The 12,222-nt window shown below is 28.6% G+C and overlaps 1 protein-coding gene across 1 annotated transcript in view; it reads right to left on the reverse strand.

The window, feature by feature from the left end:
* LOC111630884 (mediator of RNA polymerase II transcription subunit 13-like) overlaps positions 1–12,222 on the reverse strand; it is a 145,816-nt gene that overhangs the window by 23,919 nt on the left and 109,675 nt on the right. The window contains exons 15-23 of the mRNA XM_023375043.1: positions 10,940–11,166; positions 10,772–10,846; positions 9,851–10,686; positions 8,287–8,463; positions 7,871–7,968; positions 6,008–6,317; positions 2,804–2,974; positions 1,918–2,183; positions 1,613–1,804 (exon numbers count right to left, since the gene is read on the reverse strand). Coding sequence (XP_023230811.1) covers positions 1,613–1,804; positions 1,918–2,183; positions 2,804–2,974; positions 6,008–6,317; positions 7,871–7,968; positions 8,287–8,463; positions 9,851–10,686; positions 10,772–10,846; positions 10,940–11,166 — 2,352 coding nt within the window. The remainder of the gene's footprint in view (positions 1–1,612; positions 1,805–1,917; positions 2,184–2,803; positions 2,975–6,007; positions 6,318–7,870; positions 7,969–8,286; positions 8,464–9,850; positions 10,687–10,771; positions 10,847–10,939; positions 11,167–12,222) is intronic.

A 12,222-nucleotide genomic window follows, 5' to 3' on the forward strand; every position in this document is an offset into this window, starting at 1 on the left:
AAAATTTAATTATTATTAAGCAATTTTCAGGTTAAAAAACAATAATGAAATAAATTTTTACAAAAATACTTTTCTGCTTTATTCTATCAATACAAATTTCAAAAAACAATTTCAGTATCCTATTGAATGGCCTGATAATTACAATACATCAATAAGAAAGCATATATCATTTGTTGAACAATCAGGAAAGAAAAATTTTATAAAATATCATTTCATTTTTGTTTTATATATCAAATAAAAATATAATAAATGTCAAAATAAACTTAAAATATCATATTAAAATATTTTTAATGCCTTAATTTTAAGCTTTTTCATACTGTGAACAAATTGCTAGTGAAAGGCAGAAACAGAAATAAATATTGCATTGACAGGAACATTCTTTCTAATAAATTTTTCTGTATGTAAACAAAGATCACATTTTAACTCATTAAACTTTTCCATTAGCCTTTTCCATTAGCAAAAAAATATTTGCCAGAAATTAAAATAACAAATTTCTGGAGATAAAAAAGACATTTAAATATAGGAGTCAAAAGATTTTAAAGTTATACTCTTATAATTATTTTAAAAAATTTTTCTTTTCTGATAAATGGATGAAGCAAACATAAAAGGCAATTTGCTGTTATCATCTGCCTTCTTCTTTTAATGATAATATAACAGCAGTGGAAATCAAATTTGCTATATAAAAATAAATCATTTTTATGATTTACGTATTTTCATATAGCAAATTTGATTTTATGGCAAATTATGGCAATGCAACACTTAGGCGATCTGCCTAGGGTAATGCCTTCTGGGAGGTCTTTTTAAGGGAAACTGGCCCCTATTTAGGCATTTCAGACGTGGAGAAAACCCAGAAAACTCCACATGGCCAACCGTCTGAGTGAGGTCTGAACCCACGACCGAACTCACAATGTTCAGGGTACGAAAACCACTTGGCCACTGGTGGGCACTGAAAAATCATTTTTACACTTTCTATTTTTATTTATGTTAGTGAATGTGAACCGAACTTATAATTCGATACAGCAAATAAGAGCAGTTAACTCTGGAATGGATGTCATTGGATATTATGGATATTAAAAATTATTTCCTACTTTATTTTTTCTGTATTTATTTTAACAATTATCATCATCATACGTAAGGAATGATAAAAAAAAGTTGTTGTTTCACAGTGCTACAGTCATGCTTTTGATTTGTACCAAATCCAGAATGACTTGACCATGGCTTCAAATATGGCCCTTAAAAAATAGTCACAACCAAGATTATAAGTGCCATTTCCATTACACTTATGCTGGCAAAAAAGTTTTATGCCAAAATATACTATACTGATAGTTCATTCATCTTATTCATGATATGACAAATAAGTTTTGAGATCAAAATGCAAACATAATTATAAAAATGAGGGAGTGTTCTAAAAATGATGAAATATATTCATGATTCTGTAGTAGATTCAGTTGGTCAGTACAACAAATTTTAACAATGTTTCTTTTTTATACAGACATATTCATTGAAATACAACATATTAAATTTTACTTCAATGAATTAATTTTATAACATAAAATAACTTCAAAACACATTAAACTTTAATGTGAAAAATATAATACATAAAAATACTTACATTTCTACCTCTTAAAAAGATATCTTGGGATGCAGCAGGACCAAAACCAGTTAAAGACTTTACTGTAGAATTATGAGTAAGTAATCGACGGCACTGAGAGAAAACAGTGAATGCCAATGCTTTTAACTGTTCTTGTCTTTTGCTACCATTTTCGTCTTTCCCAAGCCACATAACTGAGTCAAGCGTCACAAGCTATATTAAATAACAATTAAAAACTTAATTTAGTATTAACAACAAAATCGAGTAATTTGATTTAGGATAATTAACATAATTAGATATCAATAATTTCATAATTTACAGATTACCTGTAAATGTATACTGTTTTGTATTTGCTCTGGTAAAAAACGCAACATGTGAGCGTAACAGCGTAAGAGACCAATAGTAGACAGACGATACAGATCATTGTCTAGACTACCGTAAGTAAATGGTTCGACAATATAAATAATCAATGCTGGAGGTTGTTGTTCGTCCTCACCATCCCAAGGATCTTGGGTACCTCCACTATTATTTGTAGTTGTTCCGGTATTTTGATTTGCATTACTTCCAGCTGAACTTGGGTCATGAGTATTTTCTAAAATATTAAAAAACAATTTATTTAGATTAAGAATACTGAATATACATTGTACATTAATAAACAATAGTCTATCCAACAAAAAATGAACTTTCTAAAATCATTTTTGATGAGCAGTTATAGTTAGTACTTTTGACTTCTGAACAGTTATTAACTTCTGACATTTTATACTGAAAATATAATTAATACAATATCAAAACTTTTATTTTATTACATTTACAAATGTAACAAATGTTCATGGTAAAATGTTGATGACAAAGAAGTATAATTTAATAACATATACCTTATTTAATAAACATAAATCCACTGTTAAAGTTATCTGTATTTTAAAAAATGTTTATCTATATTTTTCAGACTAATATTGTTGAAATGGATATAAAAAAAATTATTTGAAAAGCATAAAAATTTTAAAAAATGCCATTAATAGATTAAAAATTTATATGCAAGTACAAAAAATTATTTAGATATATTAATTGTAATGCTTATAAACACAAAATATTGATTAATTACATTGACAGTTTGTAAAAAAATTGTTTTAATTAATATTGTTTCTAAAATTATTCTATTTTCCAATAATTGTTAAACAAATAGGAAATATTAAAACATTATTTTAATATTACCTGAATCTGCAGGTTTAGGTGTTGAGGCATGATCTTTTTCTTGATTTTCTGGTGTATTGGGTGGCATGGGAGAAGCAACTGTGGTAGCAAGTGGTTTATCTGGAGGTTTCATTGGAGGTGGACAATTATCTAAAAGAGTTCTATCTAATGGTTGAGTAGCCAAATGAGGTGCTATTAACAAAAATAAATTATAATTAATTTTCTATGACAAAGTAATCAGAATATATTTTTACAATTACAGATATTTAATCATTAATATAAGCAATCTATTTAATTGCAAACTAGTAACATATGGTCCTACAGTCTGTTTGTATGAGAAAGGCACCTGATAGCTAACATTTGATAAATGTACATAGCTACAAGAAATTATTTATTGTGCCATCGTTACAATGCTGGGCTGCAATTTTTAATCATATTTTTAATTTATTTAATTTAAAATATAGGCTTTCCACTTCAATTTAGTACTGTGTCTTGCCCCCTGTTTCCTGTTAGCAATAGTTGTGCAGTCAAACTAACACCTTTCAGGGGAAAATTTTTGAATTGGAATAACATGACTTCCAGTGCAAACTGGAAGTTTGTATATAGTTAGAGTCTCCTGCCCCCAAGCTTTCCATATATGGTCTTAACTTTCAATTATCTAACATTGTTCTAGAGATTAAGGAAAGACAGACAAATGACAGTGGAAATTTATAAGTCTACTATTTTTTCAGCTTGCAGCATAATTATTATTTTAGAGAGAATAGCTTACATTAAACCTGAATATTTTAATATTTTTATTTAAATAGAAAGAATTATCAACACTTACATTTCTTACATTATATCAATATACTATGTTGATAATAAACAAAGTATTTATACAAGGTAGTTTCAGAAAGTTCCCAGAATTGGTTTATTACTCAAAAGTATGTATGCAATTGACAAATCAAGCAGACACTACTGTATATAGTATTAGATTGTTTTTTTTTTGTGTCTTGAACACCTTTATCTAAAAATCCAGCAAACAGTTGCTTAACTTTCCCCACAAAATTTGGTGGCACCATCGTATTGGAGAAGAAGAACGCCGGTTACAGGCAGTGATGTTGGGTAATCGCTATCATATTTCATTAAAAAAACCTTTTATATTTTTAACTATTATAAAATGGCAAAAAGCTTAATTTTGAGGATAGAGATTGATTTTATAAAAATTGTAAATGTTACTTAATAATGAGTAAAATTGTCATTAAGTCTGGCTCTACTGAAGATACACATGACTGCTTTTATCTCCCCATTTGTTGACCTTTAACCCATCAATACCTTTAACAGCATCAATCCCTTAATATACAAAATTTCAGAAATTTTCAACATAAAGCAAAAGAGATTAAGCTTCAAAGAGGGTGAACAAAATTGTCCCCCACACACTGATACATACAGAAAAACCCGCCAATTATTTTTTGGATTTCTTGACATTTCAAGGCTCCAATTGCAAAAATGTAAAATTTTGGGAGGTCATGTTTTGACTGATTGCCATACTTTTGGTTATATATAACAGATGGAAAAGTAAAAATGAGTTTCTTCCACTTGACATGATCATATTCCTTTTGAGTGCCTTCCTCGTGCAAATCACTTGTAATAAATAAAACCATTTTTTTAAATGTCCAGACAACAGTATTGTTCCCATTTTTTTATGGTAGCATGGAATCAGTTTAAAAATTCTTGTTAAAAAAATTCCCTTATATAGTTCTAAATATTAATAGGGTTGTTCAGAAAGTAATTTAGATTTTTTATTGGGGGAAAAAATTTTCTTATAATATATAAATATTTTATTGAATTATATATTGACCATTTTGGTCCAATACCTGTTGCCATCTTTTGGTAGTAGCATGCTTCCACGTTCATAAAAGTTTTGATCTTTGCATACAAAAAACTAATCCAAGTGATTTTTGACATCCTCATTAGAAGTAATGTCCATAATTGGAAAGGAAGTCTTTCAAACTTTGCAACAGCATGGACTAAATATAAAACAAGTTCAGCCAAAAATAAACAGTGGAAGGGTTTAGGTGTTTCTCAGAAGAATCAGAAAATAATTTTTCTATTCTTTTTTGGCACAAAATTACAAACTGTTAAAGTTCATAGTGTCTCAGACATAATGTCGTGCCCCAGTTAAATATGACATCAGAGTTAAAAACCACCTGATGCATACAATCATGTAACAATGCACAAAATTGTACATAATTGCATATGTAAGTTGGTGATTTTCTGCAGTAGTTTTTTGAAAGCCTGTGGCAAGTAGAAAAAATGTTTTTTCAATTAGAATTTTTATACAGTTAGATAGATAGCATGTTAAGCATGAAAACATCATGGAAACACAGATCAGCAATCAATTTGGTGAAAAATGCCTGCAAAAATCTAGTAGGTGTAGAAAATCACCACTACTGCAAGTGATCACATTATTTCTAGTCAATGTCAATGACTAATTTGATATAATTTCATTCCTTATTTTAGATACAATGCAGTTGTAATTTATCTTATTTTGACAATTCTGAAATAACACGATCTTATAAGTTTTGATGATAAATAAATCATATTACCCATATAAAGACTAAAATTACTTTTAATTAACTGCGAACTCAAGAAATCAAAATCACAGGAGAAAAATTTGAAAATTAATTGAGTTTTTTTTTATTACACAGTTAAGTTTCAGTTAAACTTTTTTAAAATAACTTTCTTTTATGTAAGTTTTATTTTGTTATTATTTATATTAATTAGAGAAAACTTTTCTTAATTTTAAATTTATAAAATAAGCTGAAAAAATTATTATATTAGTATACATTTATATTTACTGAATTACATTCCCCTGAGTTTCATGTATTTTTTTTTATAAGAACTAGTCTTGCATAAATTGCAATTGCACTGTATTTAAATTTACTAAAAACAGATAATTAATATTAAAAATGCTATTAAAACAATTATCTTTTAGTTTAAGTATTATTCTAACTTTAATAAGAATGTTATCATCACTAAAAACTATTAATTTATCATTATTTTTACAAGAAATACAATAAATAAAATAGCCTTTCCAATATTTCTGAAATCAAAATTTCTTGTATTCCATCCAAATGTACATTTTACTTATTGTATTAAGTAAAAAAACTTTGAAAACAGTTCTTTTAAAATTGCTACTATATTTATATTTAATTATAACATCAAGAATATTGCAATATTTACCTAAATGATGGCGACATGCCTGTGCATATAATTTTAACTTGCTGGCAACAGGACCATTGCCTATCTGATTAAACCACTCATCTACTGGCTCGTCTGCCAATTTTTTTGCCGCTATTTTTCCGACTCTCATTATGCCATCTCTTAAAACTTTGGTAATCGGGCAATGCCTTCCCAACTTGCAAAGTTCATATATATTACTGAGCTCTTTAAAAAATGTTTTTACATGTCCGAGAATAAAATCATTATCAGGAGCCACAACTATATAAGCAACATCCCTTGTCATTGAGTACGGTTCTAGTAACAATTTATCCTAAAAAACATAATTTAAAAAAATTATATAATAAAATAATTATTAATAAATCTTTATTTTATTAAAAAAATTAAGACTCAGTTTTTATTAAGATATGTACACATCATGACTTACAATCATTTATGCCAGATGTGAGCACCTTTCTATAGTAAAGAATCATACAACTGTTTTGAGAGATCAGACCAAAAAGTAAAACAGTCTGATTTTATTTAAATTATACATAATCTGATTATATATAATATTGAATTATAAGTAATAAAACTATAATTTTTTTTTCATTTAAAATTATAGATGACTTAAAATAAACACAAAGTAACAACTTTGTGTTTGCAAAATTTTGATTGATTTTTCAATACAGTAGAGCAGGACTTCTTAAACTATGGGTCGCGACCCCATTTGGGGTCGCTTAGCGAAATCTTGGGGTCGCGAGATTTTAATGCAAAATATTGAAAATAATTTGTGAGTTTGAAAATGGCACGGTTTGTGTCATAGGTTTCGTGAATTGCGCTTTGTGTCACTTCTGGTGCAGTGAGACAATGATTCAGCAACACTTTAGTGTGAACTAGTGTAGTGTTTTCGCTTTTCAGTGTATTCAGTTATCTCTGTTCCGTTGTAACACAAGAGTGAACTGTAGTAATACACCATTATTGTTTTTGCAAACTTGTATACATCTTTATTTTATATTTTTTTGGGGGGTCGCGAAAAAAATCACAATCATAAATGGGGTCGTGAATAAAGAAAGTTTAAGAAGCCCTGCAGTAGAGCATTGTTTATCCGAAACGTCGGTTAACCGAAAGCATTCCAGTAGGCAAGTTTAAATTTTTAAATTTTCGCTAGTGCTGTGGTGCTGCAATCTTTGGCTACTCCAATATTTTTTTTGTTGGTGTGTGTGTTTTAGCTGGCAGCACTGGCACTTTTGTGTGGTGTTTTTCTGAGGACTGTGTGTCGTGCTGAATCAAACATTTTTGATACTAGATCAACTTCTAAAGTATAATTTTTTTTTGTTTTTATATTTTTCAATATATTTATTATGTTTGTAAAAAATAAAGAAATAATTTTTAACAATACAATAGCCACTATTATTATTTTAAAAAGTTTACGTTTGGCTTAACATCGACAAAAATTCAACACAAATACAGCCGACCCCCCTATAATGCCGTAGATACTACCACGTTATAGGGGGGGGTCTACTGTATATTTTTTCATACATAATCGGTTGTCCGAACAACCTCAGTCCCCAATTGATTCGGATAAACGACTCTCTACTGTATTTAAGATCTTAGTTATTACAACTCAATTAAACTTGTTAATTGCAATTGGCAGTTTGCAAAAATTGCCATGTCTATTCATTAATAAGAATTAATTTGCTTAAAATTTTATCAATCATTTTACATCATTAAGAGATTATAATTTCAATTTATAACATTGTGTGTGTATGAATGATTTACTTAACAGATTTCCAGAAACCAGTTAAACCCTAAAAACCATTAGTCTAACATACAATTTTCTTGTTATTTCATTTTAAAAAATAAATAAGTCATCATCACACTTACCCAAAACTTTACTGCAAATGGTGATAATGCAAGCCAGTCTTTATCATATCCAACAAGTAAAGATGGAATTGGTTGTGGTTCACACTGATCTTCTGTTCCTATAAATGAATTAAAAATTTAATATAATATTGACCAAAATATTTTGAAATAATGATATAATAAGTCAGCCAGTCTCAGGCTTATGATATTGGTACTTAAAATGGCAAAAAGTGGCATATTACCAAATTATTTTGAAGCCCAAACACATCACATTTGCTAATCACACAGTAAAACAATTACAGATTGAATATAACATTGTAATGGGCAATATACATGTCCAATACAACACACTGATTACTGATTGAAACAAATTACCAATTATCTATAAAAATATTTTTTTACTACTATATAAATAAAAGTTTTGAGAAAGTAGTTACCTCTTCCAGCTAAACGATGAAACTGTCTCCATGTCAATGGACCAGAAACGGCATAAGTTATTTCCCACATATGAGAGTTTTCCCGATGAGAAGTTTTCTTCTGAACTGCTTCTTGTAATAATGGTTGAAGAAGCCTTAATAAATGAACTGTATCATGACTACTGACTGGAAGTTTCACTAAAAACAAAAATATGGATAACAATAAATATTATATAAAATATTTATAATAATTTTCAATTCTAACTTTGATGTTTGACAATATATTCATGTATAAAAATGATCAGTATTTATACACAATTTTAATAACTTTCTTAGATATAAAGCAAACTACTAGAAATTGTTAGAAATTAAGTATAATTAGTTTGTTTTTACTGAAATGTTAATCTTAAATTTGGTTATATAATTTAAACATTAAAAATAACTGTAGATGAAAAACACAGAATTCATCTTTTGAAAATAAAGCTTTGGATTATCAGTTTGGAACAAAAATTTGAATAATGTTAATGCTTAAGTAAGTTATGAACACTATTTATCACCTAATCAGATAAAAATGAATAAAGAGGAAATTATAAAAAAAAAACCTCAGTTTATTTTAATATACAGTGGGCAATCAGTTAACAAACATAGGCCATTACAAGACTTTGTTTGTTATCCAAATTGTTTGTTAACTGATTATCGATTTACCATAGGTTTTTATGGGAATTTGATTAATTCATTCTGGCGATTTTTGTTACTCCTTTAGCTGTTAGAGTCTTCTTGATTATACTGCATCTTTCTTAGATAAGATTGAACTGCACCCTACTTTAGACCTGTTCAAGCCATACTGCCCAGCAGCATCAGATATCTTTGGCCCACTCTCTACCTTTGCTATTATACTTTCACCTTTCAAAAAATAAAAACTGACACAAAACTTAACAAGTGCCTGCCCGACAGTCTTGCGAATACTATAAAAGAATTGTTTCTGTCAGAAAAATAAAAAAATGGAATTACAAGGGAGAGTTTCAAAGTTTGGAGCAATACCATCTAATCAGTATATACCGAATTGAGCATTGATGTCAATGTCTCCTGCGCTCGAAAAAGTTTCTAATTGTTGCCTGAAGACAAGGGAAGACCAATCAGTATTCATTATTTTACGTCACTTCTTTTATTTATTCTGTGAGGTATTCATCATCTGAACATAAAAATCTTTCGCGAAAATGTTCGTCATCCAATCACCCACTGTATAGTCATATTAATTTTGAATGAAATATCAATACTAATTAAAAATAAAGGCACTCCTCTACTTGCAATCAGATGTGGTCAAAAGTCAAAAACTAACCTAGAGAGTACATTTGTACACATAAAAACCATGTATTGCTAGTGTTTGATCCTTCAATGTACTTAGTAGAACACATTAAGCACACTTAATATGTTCTACTAAAACATCTACAATGCTTGATCCTAAAGTTTCAATATTACTAGATGAATAATAAACTAATATACATTAAATATGTTCAAATTTGAATATATTATTCTTTAACTAAAAAACTGTATAATTAGAAATTATAAAAAATTTATCATTTACCTGGTAAATAAGGCCACTTATGTAGAGAAGTCGACTTTAAATTCTCATCTAATTTATTGGTATTTATATTGTCTATAGCTTGCTTTCCCGTATCTAAACCGAGAAAACAAATTTCGCAACCATCTGACATTTCAAGAGCATTATACTGAGGATGAATTCTTTCGGTTGAATGTAATTGAACGGCTTTAAAAAACAATGAACACGTAGAGTATAAAGTGGAACACTGAACGGTCATCAAATCGATAATGGTACATGGAAGTTGGTCCACTTGTCCGACGTCTTCTTTGTTCTCACTTGTTATTGTCCGACTTTCCATATTTCTCTTGACAGACGATTCAACTGAGGAAAGACTACGCCTTCTTCTATTTATCGCTTCATAATGAATACCGGTTATTTCGACTTCATCTTCATAAAATAATCCTGAACAATGACTGAGATTACGATTAACAACTGCACTAAATCCACAAGTGCATTTCTCCTGAGGCTCTTCTGTAACAGATGGAACAAGATAACTTGGGAGATATATACCAAAATCTGCACCTTTGATATTCATGTTACAAACACACAAGGTGCAGCTGGCAAAGTTATGGTCTTTAAAGAGATTGAGCATTGAATCTGACAAAACTAAATTAACAAGTAAACTGTGGGCTTCAGGTATGGCAGATATAGTGCTACTATTATCAATAGAATTCAAATGCTTATTCAGATATGAAGAGGCACTGGAGGCAGGTGACTGTAAATCATAATTTGATGACAAGTTTCTTTGATCTAAGGTTGACTCAACAGGAAACATCATTCTCTCATTTTCTGATGGAGGCATAGTTTGATACTGATTTCTGTTTAAATTAAAAGAAATTAATTTAAACTTAGTTAATTAAAGTATTTTATTTTTATTTTTAATGATTTCAATATCATTATTACCTTTTACACTTTAACATCCATGCTGTTGAAATTTGGCCTTCATTTCTACAAACACTTTTCATATGGTCAACATATCTATTAATCAAAATATTAAAATGAGTATTAGTTAATTTATTATATATTTTTAATTTACAAAAAATAATGAGAGAAAAATTAAATAATCCTTACACTGGATTTGGATGCCTGTCTGCAGGTGTTGTTAAATTACCAGGTCCACATATACCTGTCGAAACAGGAGTGGTCATCGGATGCTGTTGCCACGATATTTTATAAATACATTCCGATGATAATGATATAGGAGGCAAATGGCTGCTTGGCAGTATTAAAATTGGTGAATATCTTTTAGAGCCAACAAATTTTTGCTGTACTGCTGGCTTAAATACATATGACCAGTCCTATAATTGACAATAATAAGTTAAATATTCTTTGTAATATTCAGTCATTTAAATAATAAATTCTTAATCAATGTGCTAATTAGAATAATAATAAATAACTTGTTATACTGCAAAGCAATAAACATGTCATAAAATTAAATTATATCATTATTTATTTTCTGACATTCCGCATACTGTGGAAACTCAAGGTTTTTTAAAATTAAAAAAATCTCTAATATGTATTTAATGGAAGAAAAAATAATAAGAATAAAATTAATTTATAGGTTATTTTTACTATTATTTAATCAACCAGAATATAGTAATATGAGATATCTTTATTAGCTAAGAATAAATATTTATAGAATATCATTAAAAATAAACACAAAATATTTGCAATTTCATGTGTTAAGTGTACTTAAAAGTTTATTTGAAAGTGAACACAGGTTATCTGCTGATTTTAATTCATAATTACAAATTCAACGAATATTTCTTTTGTCTAAAGCCACCAATTATGTCTTAGTCATACAGTTCAGCATTTCTCAAATTTTTTGCTCACGTGACCCAATATATTTGTTTGTAATAGTTCTGCAACCCAAATGCTTATAATAAAATTTTAAAAAAGCCTGGTAAACTGGAGTCACTGTATATTATATAACAAAAATTACGCATTATTGATAATAAAATGTACATGTGAAATGTGAATTTTGATTCATAACAAATAACTTACTTCAATTTCAGTTTTTATTATTGAAATTTAACTATTAAAAATGTAAGACTGATGATTGTAAATAAAACAGACTGTTTCAAAATTACATATGTGAGGTCTCGACCAGAGTCTGACACTGACGACTTGAAAATCTGTTTTAAAGGAAAAAGTTGTTTCTATAAAATGCTCTTAGTAGATAAAATAACTTGACAAAGAGCAGATTGAGAATTTGACCATTTTCTCCAAAAATTGCAAAAATGGGAAGATAGAATGTATAATAAAACCAAATGTTGTGAGTGTAGTTGGTAATATTTACAACTAAGTTAAAAATGCTTGACTCTGAATTACAGATGGATTCACAACAAATTCAA

This window comes from Centruroides sculpturatus, unplaced genomic scaffold, assembly GCF_000671375.1.
Source record: "Centruroides sculpturatus isolate CEXI.00-Female unplaced genomic scaffold, Cexi_2.0 scaffold745, whole genome shotgun sequence".
Taxonomy (NCBI): Eukaryota; Metazoa; Arthropoda; class Arachnida; order Scorpiones; family Buthidae; genus Centruroides; species Centruroides sculpturatus.